This window comes from Poecilia reticulata, linkage group LG13, assembly GCF_000633615.1.
Source record: "Poecilia reticulata strain Guanapo linkage group LG13, Guppy_female_1.0+MT, whole genome shotgun sequence".
Classification (NCBI taxonomy): Eukaryota; Metazoa; Chordata; class Actinopteri; order Cyprinodontiformes; family Poeciliidae; genus Poecilia; species Poecilia reticulata.
Genome location: NC_024343.1, coordinates 29,666,052 through 29,682,343, shown reverse-complemented (window position 1 = coordinate 29,682,343; position 16,292 = coordinate 29,666,052). Strand labels below are relative to the sequence as shown.

The 16,292-nt window shown below is 40.0% G+C and overlaps 1 protein-coding gene across 1 annotated transcript in view; it reads left to right on the top strand.

Moving 5' to 3' along the window:
• The window catches only part of cdon (cell adhesion associated, oncogene regulated), a 64,160-nt gene that overhangs the window by 31,181 nt on the left and 16,687 nt on the right, over window positions 1-16,292 (top strand). Inside the window, exons 2-10 of the mRNA XM_008426440.2 lie at window positions 1,048-1,180; window positions 3,166-3,444; window positions 5,381-5,527; window positions 6,518-6,661; window positions 6,744-7,031; window positions 7,886-8,155; window positions 12,431-12,693; window positions 14,421-14,595; window positions 15,963-16,082. Coding sequence (XP_008424662.1) covers window positions 1,114-1,180; window positions 3,166-3,444; window positions 5,381-5,527; window positions 6,518-6,661; window positions 6,744-7,031; window positions 7,886-8,155; window positions 12,431-12,693; window positions 14,421-14,595; window positions 15,963-16,082 — 1,753 coding nt within the window. The 5' untranslated portion in view covers window positions 1,048-1,113. The remainder of the gene's footprint in view (window positions 1-1,047; window positions 1,181-3,165; window positions 3,445-5,380; window positions 5,528-6,517; window positions 6,662-6,743; window positions 7,032-7,885; window positions 8,156-12,430; window positions 12,694-14,420; window positions 14,596-15,962; window positions 16,083-16,292) is intronic.

Genomic DNA, 16,292 nt, shown 5'->3' with positions numbered 1-16,292 from the left:
CTCACTCACTCACTCACTCACTCACTCACTCACTCACTCACTCACTCACTCACTCACTCACTCACTCACTCACTCACTCACTCACTCACTCACTCTTTGGTTACCTAGCAACCCACCCATTCTTTGGTTGCCTGGCAACAACCTGTTGAGTAACTTACAGCAGCAGTTTAAGGTTTCCTCTCTGTTCCTTATAACTGATTAAAAATAAAAAAAATAGTGTGGAGTGAAAACTGGGGCTGCACAGTGGCGCAGTTGGTAGAACTGTTGTCTTGCAGCAAGAAGGTTCTGGGTTCGATTCCCGGCCCCGGTCTTTCTGCATGGAGTTTGCATGTTCTCCCTGTGCATGCGTCGGTTTTCTCCGGGTTCTCCGGTTTCCTCCCACAGTCCAAAAACATGACCGTCAGGTTAACTGGCCTCTCCAAATTGCCCCTAGCTGTGAGTGTGTGTGCATGGTTGTGTGTCCTGTGTTGCCCTGCGACGGACTGGCGACCTGTCCACGGTGACCCCGCCTCTCGCCCGGCACGCCAGCTGGAGATGGGCACCAGCAACCCTCCCGACCCCACCGAGGGACGAGGGTGCAAGAAAATGGATGGATGGATGGATGGAGTGAAAACTGTGGATAGAACAGGAAATGTCGCCCCCGTCCAGCAGTATTTCAGATATTTAAAACAAAAAACTAATTAGTAATTATAATATATCGACTGATATGAAATGCTTGTATCGTGATACTTTTTCAGCCATATCGTCCAGGCTAAACTGACATTTGGATTGGAAATATTATTTTTGGGTTTACCGTTACATTTCCACCAGAGCATCTATAAATATCACTAAATTCAACAATATGATTAAATGCAGTTTTTGTGTGCAGCTTAATGTAATAAATCACATTTTTAATTTAGTGACCTCCAGATTAAGCCTATTAAAATGGGAATGTTTTACAAGAACAAGATGTGTGTAATAAAATCAGTTTTCCAGCTATAAAGTCGCACCTTTTTTCTGCTTTTTAAATTTATCTAGTGTGTCTGCTTCTCTCTGCGTTTGTTTCAGGTTTTCTAAGCGGGCGAGGACGCGCGCTCCAGGCAACACGGCCACTGGCTGGGGTCAAAGGCCGCCATGGACAGTGGCCTAAGGGTCCTCCTGTCCACTGTGCTGTGGCTCAGCCAGATTATCAGCTGCTCAAGTAAGTTTGAACTATTCTTCCCTTAAATCAGTGTTTCTCAATTCCGGTCCTCGCACCTCCCCGCCCTGCATGTTTTAGGTGTTTCCCTTCTGCCACACACCTGAATTGTATCTGTGGGTGATTAACAGGCTTCTGCAGTACCTGATGGTCATGAAATCATTTGAATCAGCTGCTCTGGAATAGAGGCACATCTCAAACATGCAGAGCCGCGGGGCGATGAGGACCAGGGCTGAGAAACTCTGCCTTAAATTAATCAAAACTGAAAATTCCCACTGTTTTTGTTCTTTAAATGCATCAGTGACAACCCGGCCCTTTAACTTACTTTCCTTTTTTTATGGTGTCTTTATAAAAACATCTGAATTATTAAGAGAAAAAAAAATCCCCTTTTTTTAGGTGTATCTTCTCTAATATATTTTTTATTAAATCTATAAATCCTTTAAGATCTAAAATTTAAAAAAATCGGTTTTAGACAAGAAAAACGGACAATATTCAAATATTCAGTTTTTAAAAAATATTTTGTTGGCCAAATTTTGATTTGACCGATCAAAACCATTTCAGGGGGCATAAATGGCCCGTAGGCCACACTTTGGACACACCTGATCTAAAGCTTAAAATGCAAAAATAAATAAATAAAATAAATACAAAATAGAAACCAGAACAGGCAGAAAACAATCAGATTGTTGTCTCTTTTGTCATTTTTTCCACATTGTCTCAGTGGGAAATCTGTGTTTAGCATTTTGAGAAAAGAGATTAAATCAATACAATTTGAAATGAGGCTGTAAAGTCACAAAATGTGGAAAAATTATAAGAATATTTTCCACATTTGGCATCCAGCAGAGAATCTGTATATTTAATTAGGGCTACAACTAACAATTATTTTACAACTTCATTATCTATCAATTATTCTGGCGATTAATCGATTAATTGTACTTTTAAAAATTGTTTTGAGATTTTTTATTTAACCACTTAGGCCTTTTTTTAATGCAACATTAGAAATGCATAAAAATATAAACAAAGTATTTCATTCCTTTTTTTAAAAGTGAAAATAAATGTTTTATTGCCTAAAATGGAATAGCAGCATTTCTTTAGAGAACGTTTTGATCATCTGCAGCTAAGAAAAATATTTACAATATGTGAAAAGCTCAGTGGTTTCTGCTTGACTTCATACAACGTGGAACAGATCTGTATATTAACTGATTAATAATTGGATATGCTTAACAGGAGGCGTTTATTTTTACAGAATTTGAACCAGGTGAAGTTAAAGTTATTCAACTTGAGGAGTTCTGGGTAGAAATTATTTACAGACAAACATGTTTTTTAATCTTAAATGCAAATTTTCATATTTTTAGGACAGTTTTGGCTTAATTACTGCTTTGAATAAGTTGTCCTTTCAACAAATACCCTCTTTTTGAGTCTTTATACTGCAATTACTGCAATCAATTATTGCAATCGATACTGCAATCGATTACTAAATGAGTTGACAATTATCTTAATAATTGATTAATCACGATTAATCGATAATTTTAATATTTTTGGTCTAGTTTCTAGTCCAAATATCTTGGTACACTTGAAATAAGAGAAACTAACGTAGAAGTATCTTTTCAACAGGAAACCTGAGCTTGTTTTACGTTTTAAGTTGACTTAATATTGATGAAAAGTGCTCTTTTTTTTCACTACCATCAGTTTTTAAACGGTGACAACATTTAATGTACCACTGCTAACTGGTGTTTGCTGCTTTTTTGTGGCACATTTGGATTTTTTTATTTTTTTTACTTTGCAGGAATAATTTAAAAACCAAATGAACTGTTAATCATCTCCAAATGGCTCCAGTTCTTAGTATTCGTAAGGAAAAGCATGTTGCCGAGTGTCGGAGCCTCCCAGTGTTGATGTTATTAGTGATAAATCCCAGACTGCATGTCGTAATGCGGTGCAAACGGATGATTCACGTTTCTGGACCCGTTTCTCCTGTCATGGTTTTTCTCCAGCTCAGTATCCGTCTCTCCGCTCTGAGCCAACCTCTGTGGTCCAGAGTCCAGGTTCTGCGGTCCGTCTGCAGTGCTCAGCGAGCCCTCCGTCGGCGGCGGTTTCCTGGCGCTTCCGAGGCCGTCCCCTGGACCTGGACACGCTGCCTGGGGTGGAGCTTGGCCGCGGCTCCCTGGTCATCTCCAGCCTCACACCCGACCACGTTGGCGTCTATCAGTGTGTGGCGCGCTCAGGGCGCGGGCCGACCATCGCCAGCCGCCTCGCCCGGGTGGCTCTAGCAGGTACGGGTTAGAGCTGGGTGGTAAATCGATTTTATTGTTTGAAAATGGGACCTCTTGTACATAATTCACATTTTATATGTTTTTGTTCTTTAGCTGCTTTTAAAAACAGCCAAAGCTCTTAACAAAACAAACACACAGCCAGTTTCTGGTGTCTTGAAAAGGAGCAGTTTCAAAATCTTACCGATTGTTAAGACACATTCAAGGGCCGTTGTTCCGTTATCTAGCAACCTCAGCTGAACCCACCCCGTCACCTAGCAATGCAAGCAAAGCTCCAGTACGTTTGGTCAGCTGGTTTCACCATTGTATGCACTGTACAATGGCTGCTGGAAAAGAGAACAGTGTTTTGTTGTTGACTTGCCATTCAGAAACCACTTGCTGCATTCTGATTGGTTGTGTAGGAAGCTCTACTAACGCTTTTCAAAGATGTACAGTTGTATAATTGCACATCTGTTTGCAATCATTTTCATGCGTGAGAGTAAACATTGAGTTGGGGACGTGGCCAGCAGCAGCTAATTTTGATTTAAAGCGACAGAAACCCTAAAACAACTCAATCTGAAAGGAGTCCAAAACTGATCAGACAAAAAAAAAACTTATTTAAGAATGATTTTGTGCAAAAAATATAATGAATATATATTTTTATAAAACCTTAGACTTATGCCAACCCGTTCAGTGTCTTTAGTCAGAAGCTTCAACACAGACTGCTACAGGAGATTTTTCCTGCTTCGCCATTTACTGTAATTCTTTGAAGACTTCTGAGTTAACGACATCTGGGCCTGTCACAGTAACACATTTTCTGGACAATAAATTGCCCCAGAAGTTATTTCAATAAACATTAATATTGTTGTTTTGAGATCATTTTCAAGTATTCTAATGGTAATAGTGCAAGAACACGGTTTCAAAGATCAATAAACTTTAAATTCTAACACTGCAACTGGAAGACATTTTACATATCCAAAATAAATAAACTAAACAGAAACAAAAAATAAAATGAATTATTAAGTCTGTAAACAAAATTATCCTTCAAAAAAAAAAAAGCACTTGAATGAAGACCCCCGCGACCCGACCCCGGATAAGCGGAAGAAAATGGATGGATGGAATGAAGACTTTAGTCATCCAACCTTTGGTAGAAAGAGAGAGATTATTGAGCTTGTTTTAATTTATTTATTGCTTATTGTGACCTGCCTAACCACATGATTTAGTTTCTCTTTAGGATTAATATTAGTATTTTTGTATTTCAGAATTTTTAAGAAAGCACAGAGTGCTGGAACTCAGCTTGGGTTGCTAGGCGATGGGTGGAGTTCCGCTGGGGTTGCTAGGTAACGGAGCCGATTTGTGACTTTACATTGGGGATATTTTTCAAACGGCTCCAGGCACCAGAAAACGTTAACTTATTGCCAAAAATCAGCTGGGTGTTTCTTTTTTCTTCTTTTGTTAAGTGTTTGGGTTGATTTTAGGCCCAAATGGAGGAATAAAAAAGGCGCTACGTATCGCCCGGCCTCAACACGGATCATAATCCCGCTCTGCACACTTCACTTCAAAGAGCGTGGAAGAAAGAGAGGAAGCATCCTTGAGTAAAGGAAGTCCATTTATGCGTTTCGAACAAGTAGAAAGGAAGCGTAGCCTCGGCTGCCGGCCGCTGAGTGACGGACGGGAAGGAAGCAGTTGGAGTTTTAGTCAGGCAGCCGTCCAGATGCCTCTTGTCTGCTATCCTTAATGAGCCGTGGGCTTTCCTGTGTGGAAGCGTGTTATGCTCCTGCTGGGACGCTACTTTCTCTTGGCCTCCACGTTAAGTGCTTGACCCCGATCGGAAGCCGTATCAGGCACGAACCGAATCCCTCTCTGCAACAATAAACAAACCCGGCGATCCAACACAAACAGCTTCACTTCAAGCAGCGCCGCTGCTCACTGAGTGTTTTCCTCTCTCCGCTTCATGCAGAAATATCAGAATATGAAGCCGGACGACGGCCGGCGGTGTCGGCGCAGGAAGGCGGCACGGCGGTCATAGAGTGTCCGCTGCCGCGCAGCGCTCCGCCGGCTCGGCCCAAACTGAGAGTCAGAGGCGACTGGATCGAAGAGTCAAGAGGTTTGTTTGAAACTACGTAAACACGGGACATTTTAACTTTAATAATGATTTATTTAGTCTGTTTCATGGAGAGCCAGACCTCTCACTGCTCTCTGCTAAACAAATGTGTTCCAGTTCATAAAAGTTTGAGTTTTTGATTCTATTTTAGTTTCATTTTGTTGTGACTTTTTGTTTGTTTAATTTAGTTGGTTTTAGAGTGTTTGCTTGTTATTATTAGTTAAATACGTTTAGATTTATTAGTTATAGACATAATTTGTGTTTTTATGCTCTCGCTTAACTTTTATGTGGAGAATTCGTAATCATATTGTGATTGTTTACTTTTAATAATGATTACTGAAATAATAAACAAATTTAGTAATTGATCAATTAATCAATTACTCATAAAAAGGCAAACTGCTTAAAAACGGCATTCAGAGCAGTAATTAAACCAAAACTGTACAAAAAAAATTATATTTCACATTTCAAATAAAAACCCTTCTCTCTATGTAAATAGAATGATTAATCGATTAATCACATTTAGATATGATTAATCGATTTACATACCAGAATCCGATTCACACTTTGGTACAGGACAGTCAAATGCAGTTGATCGTTGTAGGGACGAAACAGTCATGATTAATCTATTATTGAAATAATCGTTAACTAATTTAACAATGAATTAATCGAGTATAGACTCAAAAAAGGCAAATTGATAAATAAATAAATAAATAACATATACCAGAATGAATCCAAAACTGTACAAAAGTTACTGACAGCAGCAGGTCTGTCTTCTTTTTTTAATTTTTAATTAAATTATGTTTTACTTGCAAACATCCCGTCTTATAATAAAATCTAAAATAGTCATAACTGTAAAGTATGGATCGGTTATCAAAGGGAGGTGAAAGTTTGTTTGTGCTGCATAAAAAGGAGAAATTTTCCACCCTGCTCTGTGTTTTTGTTACATGTAACCCATTAAACGCTGTAACTGAATGTGCTGTTCTCCCTTTTCAGATAACTATTTATTGCTTCCATCCGGCAACCTGCAGATTGTCTCGGTGTCGGCCCAACACCAGGGCATGTACAAGTGCGGCGCCATGAACCCCGTTACCGGGGAAACCGTTGTTCAGTCCCACGGCGTCAAGCTGCTAGTCAAACGTCAGTAAAGCTCGTAAAAAGATGCAGATTTCTGTTGTTTTTACTACTTAATGTTAGTGACTCGTTACCTGTTTGTGTACAGGATCCTCTTCCTCCTCGGTTCGGATAGTTTATCCCACCGCTCCGGTGTCGGTTTCGATGCTGCATTCAGAGCCGCTGACGTTGGAGTGCGTCGTCTCCGGGAGTCCTGCGTCTGTAGCCACGTGGTTTAAGAACGGTCAGGAGGTCGCATCCGGGCCCTCGCTGCTGAGACGAAGCAACAACCTGGAGTTCAGCCGGCTGACGAGGAGCGATGAAGGGCGCTACAGCTGCAGGGTCGAGACCGAGCGGGGCGCCGTGATCGGACCCGACTACACTGTAAACGTCCTCGGTAAGAACGAGAAATAAAACTAGGGCTGTCAAAGTTAACGTGGTAAAACAACGGGATATGTGGACCATTGTAGATTAAAAAAGGAGTAAATTTCTGCCAGAAAACACAGAATTTTTTTTTTTCTAGAATATTTCTGAGTTTGAAAAGTCAAAAATGAGCTTCTATTTCCCTATAAAATGTAAGCGTTTCAAAAAGTGGAAATAATTTCGTAGTTTTTTTTCTCACAAATTTTCAATTTTTCAAACTTGGATATTTTCTAGAAAAAACCTGCAAAATTTCTGAGGTTAATCTAAAAATTTCTGAGTTTTTTCTTGCACTTTTTCAATTTTTCAAAAGTTCAACTCAGAAATTTTTGAAAAGTTTATAATTTTTTTCTCAAAAAAAGTTTGAGTTTAATTTTTGAGTTTCTTCTCTCTCTTTTCGACTTTTCAAACTCACCAATTTCCATGTTCTTTTTCTAGAAAATATGAGATTAATTTCACTTTCTGAGGTTTTTTTTCAGGGAAATTTTCAACTTTTAGAGCTCAGAAATGTCCTTGTTTTTTTTTTCTCTAAGAAAATGTATGAGATTAATCTAAATATCTCGAGTTTTTGGCAAAAATTTACTTTTTTTATCGTATGCCTTTAATCAGAAGATGCTTATTTTGATGCTTATTTTACATAATGCAGACAATTACATAATTGTCCATAATTGTAATTGATTGATTTTGATTGAAGTGTGGCAGAAGGAGGTGATTAATAGGTAGAGTGTGATTAAGAGTAATTTTTTAAATTGCTTGACGACACTAAAGAAAACCCAGGACGTCTGCAGACTTTTTGGTGCTGATGATGGTCTGACTGTGTTTCTCTAACAGAACCCGCCTCCATCGTCGACGGTCCGGGTGACCAGCTTGTTCCTCTGGGCTCTTCTGCTCGTTTCACCTGCTCAGCGAGAGGAAACCCATCCCCGAACGTCACCTGGCTGTTCAACGCCGAGCCCGTCGCTCCATCTCTACGCCTACAAATCTCCGGGTCCTCGCTCATGGTGTCAGACGCGACGCCGCAGGACGAAGGCGTATACCAGTGTCTGCTGGACAACGGCATCGGCTCGGCGCAGGCGCATGGGATCCTCACGATACAGCCAGGTACGGGAGCTTCGGCTGACCTCAACTCTCTCAACTAATGGAAAGTTCTCAAACCCTGGTGATGTTCAGCTCTTATTTCCAGGTTAAGACATTAAAGATTCAACTGAAGGTTGAGGATTTTTTCCCCTATAATTCAGCTCATGTGGTGAAAATGTTTATTTTAGGATGCACATTTGTTTGTTTTTCCTCTACCTGTCACGGTCGCATACAAGAAGCAACAAACTTTAACCTGGTTTGAATTCATATGTGAATGTCAGGCGATAGCATTTCACATCGATCGATATCAATAATTATTGATTAGTACTTTTGCTTTAAATTTCTGAAATTCTGAGACGCGTGACGTTTCCTGTTTCATCCAGTCTTTACTCCATGTTGTTTATTTTTAAGTAGAAATGAGGCACAGTGGAGAAAACTTGAACTGCTACTGTGCCAGTTAACCAGGCAGGGGTTGCTAGGTAACCAAAGAGTGAGTGAGTTGCTAGGTAACCAAAGAGTGAGTGAGTTGCTAGGTAACCAAAGAGTGAGTGAGTAGTTAGGTAACCAAAGAGTGAGTGAGTTGCTAGGTAACCAAAGAGTGAGTGAGTTGCTAGGTAACCAAAGAGTGAGTGAGTTAGCTGATTTCACCAAACTGGCTTAGCCAGAATGCTGTGCGGTTCCGGATTGAACTTCTGTGAAATTACTGAATATTCTATCAGACGTATCATCTATTTATATTGATCATGTATCTATCACAACATATATTGTTATTGATTTATTGTCCAGCCCTCTGTGAATCCCAATTGGACATGAAAACCTCTGAAGAAGAGACTGAGCGCAACTTCCTTCTTCGCAAAATGTAAGCAAAAATGTTGTAGGGTTTGATTTTAGCAGTTCTCTTTTGTATCTGGTAAAACACCACGACCCATTTCTCCCTAAAGTGTTAGACTTTTGGCTCTATTTACCCAGAATGCCCTGGACTGTAGTTTGCTTCCTGCTTTTGGAGAGGTCGCCAGTCCGCTTAAAACCACACGGCGCCAGAGTTCAGCTCAACTGAACCAAGACTTGGGTTTTCAAGACCAAAGTTGGCGTTTTTTGGTCAGAATCAGAGTTAGATTGGAAGCGAAAGCAGACTACAGCGCACGGCATTCTGGGTAAACATAACTAAAACAAACGTGTGTCTAGAGCTAGCGGGAAAAATAACTTGTTTTTAGAGAAATCCTACAACTGCTAAAATCTGACAACACTCAATTTTTGTGTACATTTCGTGAGGAAGGAAGTTGCGCTCAGTGTCTTCTTCAGAGATTTTTGTCGTTTCCTTCAGTGGTTCTTGCTACAGCGCCCCCCCAAAGGCGAGGAGGGGAACAGATTTTTCAATTAGTTTGGTTTGTTTGACAGTGCAGTGTGAACATGAACCACCACAGCTGAAAATGTAGCAAATATTGCAATTTTGTCTCAAATCAGTTTGTGTTGGCTCTCTGCAGGTCTGCTCATACAGTATCTGCAGGGCGTCCTTGCTCTCTGTGGGACTCTGTGTGTGTCTGTAGGAGGGTCGGGGAGGTGCAGGCCAAAGCCAAGGCCGCCTCCTCCTGAGCCTTGAACTGAGCGTGAGAGTGAGCTTTGTGCGCACCGTCGGGGATAAGCCCCGGACGCAGGAATGTAAGGAGTAGTCGCGGAGGGCTATGACGAGGTCCAGACCACCCAGCTGTCAACATCGTACACAACTGCCTTTTATTTATTAACACATCACAGCCCTCCTCCTCCTCCCGATCCTCTCCCGTGCCAAGGCCTCGCTCCTTGGCTGATTAATGCCGAGACACGGGGAGTTCAGATCAGACAGGATCCCCTCCACAAACCGCACCAGGAAGAGTTGGGATCAGTCTCCGCAGACCACCTTCATACGCAGAAGCCAGGGCCGACTATCAGGAGATGTAGTAAACACTCTGCGGTACCAGGCGCAGAGCTTATCGAGCCCTTCGTAGTCAGAGTAAACTGTTATTGCAACGAATCAGGGGAAACGATCTGAAATGGGTTGTTTTTGAGTTCCGTATGAATGTTTTCCATCACCATGAAAAGGACGCCCTCAATACTTTGAGGGCGTTTCTTGACGTTTCTTCCGTTTTTTGGTACGGAAGAAAATTAGGGTCACTGAAAAAAAAAAAAAAAGAAAATTCTAGCTTTTTTCTCAGAATTCAGAAGTTTCTAGTCAGAATTCTGAGAATAAAAATCAGAATTCTGAGATTAACTCTAGAATTCTAAGAAAAAAAAGAAGAAAAGTCTCAATTTGTTTTTTTCAATGGCCTCAATCCTCTTGTGTAGTTTTCAGAAGAGGATTGAGAATCTAGTCGTCTTAATCCTCCCAGGACTATTACTACAGATTATATTGGTTAGATTATCTGTGAAAATGTATTTTTATGCAACTTTATTGTTGTAAAAACATTTCTGTCTATAAGTATGAGACTACTGACGGAAATTAGCATTCTGCATTTTGTTTAATCTGGTATTTTTACAACATTGTACGTATTCAGCATTCAGTTGTTTTGCTGCGATCCTTAAAGAGGCGGTACGATCCTTAAAGAGGCGGTACGATCCTTAAAGAGGCGGTACGATCCTTAAAGAGGCGGTACGATCCTTAAAGAGGCGGTACGATCCTTAAAGAGGCGGTACGATGTATTTTCCAGGCACACATCACCATTTTACAGCACAACCAAGTAACTGTGCTGCCTTCAGTTGTCATCAATTGCAGTTGCAGATTAATCAATTGCTAACTTGTGGCGCCTCGCCTATGGAATGAGCTACCTTGCACCATTCGATCTCTACATTGTATAGACACTTTCAGGAAACAACTTAAGACCCACYTTTTTAAACTTGCTTTTTAGTGTAATATTGTGTTTTATTGTTTGTATGTTGTTTTAAATTGTTTTATTTTTACACTTTGTGCAGCACTTTGTGACCCTGGTCTGTGAAAAGTGCTATAGAAATAAAGCTTACTTACTTACTTACTTACTTACTTACTTAATCAATTAATCACGATTAATCGTTTCAGCCCTACAAACCAAAGTGAGCTTTAGGTGTTTACCATCCATGTGCATCTCCCTAATGAACCATGATTGTCTCTCCGAGCCGCTCGGGTCCGATTCTCTCCGGTGTTTTACTGGTCGGTGTGTGGAATGTGCGGCAGCCGGCCGCGGTCCGGGAATCAGGTCTAGTGTTACCAGCTTCAGGCCTGTTTGTTTTACAAAGCGGACCGGTGCGCCAGCGGCAGAGCGGACCGGTGCGCCAGTGGCAGAGCGGACCGGTGCGCCAGTGGCAGAGCGGACCGGTGCGCAGCGGCAGAGCGGACCGGTGCGCAGCGGCAGAGCGGACCGGTGCGCCAGCGGCAGAGCGGACCGGTGCGCAGCGGCAGAGCGGACCGGTGCGCCAGCGGCAGCAAGAGCTTGTTACAGGACACTGAGCCCTGAAATGTGGAAAACCTCCCACAGCTCCCAGTTCAGCTCCCAGTTCAGCTCTGACCTCAGCGTCCAGTTCATGTCGGCTGTTTGGATTCTCCGAGCCGCAGCAGATTGGAGGAGACAGAAAGATTATTATTTTGTGTTTCATCATTTGTCTGCCTGTGATGCTGTTTTGTTGTGAAGCACAGCTGAGGCTGCTGTAAATGTTCTGCAACTTTAAACGGATCAAAATCTAGATTAAGCTTCAGATTCTGATGATGCATAAATCTCAGCAGAGGATCTGTCATAATTTCCTCCTAAAATGTTGTTTTGTAATAGAAGCTAACTTTTCTTTCACTTTATTTTTTTTATGTTTCAGGGTTTATTTTACTTTTTTCTCTTGATCCATTTTTTAAAAGACAAAAATGTAATAATGCTGTTGGCTTTACATTAATTTATATATTTAAATCACACATTTTTCATTAATTATCTATTTCACAACTGGTTTTTAAGACCTGCATTTAGTTTTTTCACTTCCTGATCATCAAAAATAAGGGAAAAAAATCGAGCTTTTCTCCTTTTTTCACTCACTGGACAACTTTAAAACTTAACATTTCAGGGTTTTAGCTGAAATTTACTCCTTATTTATGTTCTGTCTACAAAGACCCAAATACACGACTGTAATTCTGAGATTAAAATGAATGTTTTTCATCAGTAGATCTAATCCTCTTCCGTACTTTTTTGATGTTCGGTTTAGAGTTTGGACCTTAAGTTTTGATACATCCAGTAAGTGAGCAGCTTTCGATTCGTGTGATTTATCTCAGATTTTGTCTCCTCTGACGTAGATCTGATATTTTTTCCCTCGCAGATCCACAGTTGGGATCCACAGCCGTTCTGCTGCCCCAGGCTTCACCGTCGTTTCATCCGATTCAAAGCGACGAGAGCTTCCTGACCGAAGACGACGACCCGTTTAACGCGCCGGCCGACCGGAGCGGCGACCGGCCCACTCCGGAGGCGCCGATCATCACCAGCCCGCCGCAGACGCACAAACCGGACGTTTACGACCTGGAGTGGAGAGCGGGCCGAGACGGAGGCAGCCCCATCAGCGCTTACTTTGTTAAATACCGCAAGGTGAGAAATGTTTCTGCTGCCATTTTTATTCCCTGTTTGAACTGAAGTGACTGCAGCGAGTGAATCAAAAATGTAAGGAGGTGGCTGATGGCTTTTTAAAGTAAAAATATTAAGGAAATGTTAAGTGCTGCACAAAGTGCACTGCAAAAACACAAAATCTTACCAAGTATTCCACTGCAAATATCTTAAAATAGGGCAAAACTAATGAGTAACTTTCAGCAAGATATTGAGACTTGTTTTAAGTCAATTATTCCTTAATATTGATGAAAAAGTTCTTGTTCCATAGACATTTTTCCCATTGGCAGTTAATTTATCTCCCAGTGGTACAAAAATTTCTTTTAAATAAATATTAAGAAATTATTGACTTTAACAAGCCTCAATATCTTGTTGAAAAGTTGCTTTTAAGTTAGTTTGTCTTATTTCAAGTATATTAAGATATTTGCACTAAAGACTAGACCAAAATTAGTTGGCAAGATTTTGTGTTTTAGCAGCGTATTCATATTTTTACAACCAAATTTTTAAAATGAGTGGAATCACATCTATCCAGAGACATTAAGTGAAAAGCCAACTTTGCAGCCAAATCAGCTTCTATTTAAATGATTAAACTTGGCTGAATATAGCAAGTGTTTTGCAAGAAAGTGGCTCAAATGCTGCTTTTTTAAAAAAAGACGTGGCTCAAATGCAGCTTTTTAAAAAAAGACGGCACATTTGTTCAGTCAGATCCAAAATAATTTGAAAACTAGGAGTTTTTATTGAAGTACTACAGCAATAAAGTAATTTTTAAGCTTGAGTCTACAATAGAGCTGAAAAATAAACCAATAATAATAAATATCATAACACGTAACAAATATGATACGTCTGATATCATTTTAAATAGTCAACATATAAAATAGCTAAGCAAGATTGTTGGCACCAACTAACTCACTTTGGTTACCTAGCAACTCGTTCATTCTCTGGTTACCTAGCAACAGCCTGCTGAGTAACCAACTAACTGCCAATTTGTCTCATAACTGCTTAAAAATAAAAAAACAATGAGGTGGAGTGAGAACCAGGACAGGTCAAGTCTTCAGTTTGGCAGTATTTCAGGTATTTAAAAAAAAAAAAAAACTAATCAATAATTATGGATACTAACTGATATGAAACCAAATATGTTCACTACACGGCAAAAACACAAAATCTTGCCAAGTATTTTTGGTCTAATTTAACAAGGGAATAATGTCTTGTTTTAATGGTATACTTAAAAAAAAAAAATCAATACTATGGAATTATTTTATTATTTTTTTACTTATCTAAAACATACAACTAATCAATAATCATTGATATCGACTGATAAGAAATGCTTATATTGTGATACATTTCTCAGCCTTATTGCCCAGACCTAATCCATGATGATATTTTGTGCAACAAAAAAACTACGCTATTTGCTTGATTTTAGTTTCTTCTGGTAATTTTGACCTGGCAGTTTTGGCCCATGTGACAAAAACTTTGGACACCCCTTCAGTACTTATTTCCTCTTTAAAAAACGTTCTGATCCAACAGCCATCTCACTGTAAAACTGCAGCAAAACCACTAAGGACAGCATTGGCAGCAGCACTCAGTTTTGCTAAAGTTGGAAATTGTGACATAAATCTCCCAAGCCTCGTTTCTGAGCTTTAAAAAAAAAAAATGCTGACCTGAAAAAAGCAAATTCCCTGTTGCTTACAGGCATCTGTGTGTTTCTGCATCAGGTGGACGACATGGGAGCAGTGGTGGGAAGCTGGCAGACGGTCCGAGTCCCCGGCAGCGAGAAAACCCTGCGGCTGTCGGAGCTGGAGCCCTCCAGCCTCTACGAGGTCCTGATGGTGGCTCGGAGCGCAGCGGGCGAGGGTCAGCCGGCCATGCTCACGTTCCGCACCGGAAAAGGTCGGGCCAGCTAACAAAACACGCTTTTAACAGTGAATAAACTGGTTTCAACACGTGTTTTTGGTCTAGTTTTCACTGCAGATATGAAATAAGACAAAACTAACTTGCAAGTAACTTTCCAGAAAGATAAAGGAGATTGTTTTAAGTAAACAATTCCTTGAGATTTCAAGAAAAGTACTATCACAGGCAGATTTTCTCACTTGTAACAACACATTTTCCCATGATAAACTAAACCAAACATACTTGGTGAGGCATGTTTGGTGTTTTTGCTGCACTGTGAAAATATTTGGTTTATGGCTGAAAAACGGATCGCGGTAAAAATAGTTTAAATAACTCAATATCCGTATTTATTGATAATTTTTGTTTTGTTTTAAATATCTGAAATACTGACAAACTGGTGGTGTTAATTTTTACTTTTAAGCAGCTATGAGTCACTGAGTGGTGAAAACTGAAACTGCTGCTGCGCAAGTTAATCAGCAGGTTGTTGCTAGGAAACCAAAGAATGGATGAGTTGCTAGGTAACTAAAGAGTGCGTGACTAACTTTTCTTAGCTAGCCGCTGTAGGTTTAGCAGCTAAAGCCTTTTCCTCTGCCTACATCACCCAGAATGCTGTGTGGTTCTGGGTCAGAATTCGGTGAAATTATTGAAATTTCCATCAGTCGTATTATCTAATTATATTATGAGTCTATCATAACATATACTATTATTGATTTATTATCCAGTCCTAGTTTAGATACATGAAAAGAACAACAATGTTATTGTTGTGTTACAAAGTTTTCCAGAGTCAGAAACTTTTAAGACTTTTATGACTATCAATGTTCAGGTTCATTAAAAAATGTCACTTCTCCTTTTTTTTTTTTTTTTTTTATGGTTATATTGTCTGTATTTGAATGGAAAATATTAGCATGTGAAAAGAATCTCAAACGTTTTTTGAGCAGCTGTAAAATAAATCAACATCAGCATCTGTCTCAGGCTTCCATACTTTCAAACTAATGTAAAGAAATCAATGTTGAAATTTCTCTAATTCCAGCTATTTGATCACTCGAAGGCATCCATTGAATATTAAAAATTTCCTCACAGATGATCTTCTTCATAGTAACAGTAACATCTCTTGATTCCACACACTTCATCCCAATAAAGATGCTCTATTCAGAACAGGAGTTCATCAAAAGACACTTCAAACATGGGAGAAATTTCTGATGAAGATGAAAATTACATTCATCTTCTCACATTTACACCCATTTACCTTTTAAAACTCCAGAATACACAGCAAGATAGAAAAATGTTCATCAACTTTAAATCTGCAGCTGGTTCCTGCTGCTAATGTTGACTCACTGCCAGCTTTTATTTTTCATATTTTTTTCCAGAAAAGACCATCTCTCCCAGTAATAAGAATCCTTCCAAGCCTTCCAGCATCCCAATTCCACCCAAGGTTCCAGAGGACCGACCCACAAAGACCAACTACGGCGTCGTCCTCCATGACAGACGTAGGTGTAGACCAGATCAGAATGACAGAATCATTACCATCATTCTGGATTCTGCAGACTTACTGGAAGAGAGGGACTGGGTCTAGTTACACACATCTCAGCGCTTAATGCTTAAAAAGAAAGAAAGAAAGAAAGAAAGAAAGAAAGAAAGAAAGAAAGAAAGAAAGAAAGAAAGAAAGAAAGAAAGAAAGAAAGAAAGAAAGAAAGAAA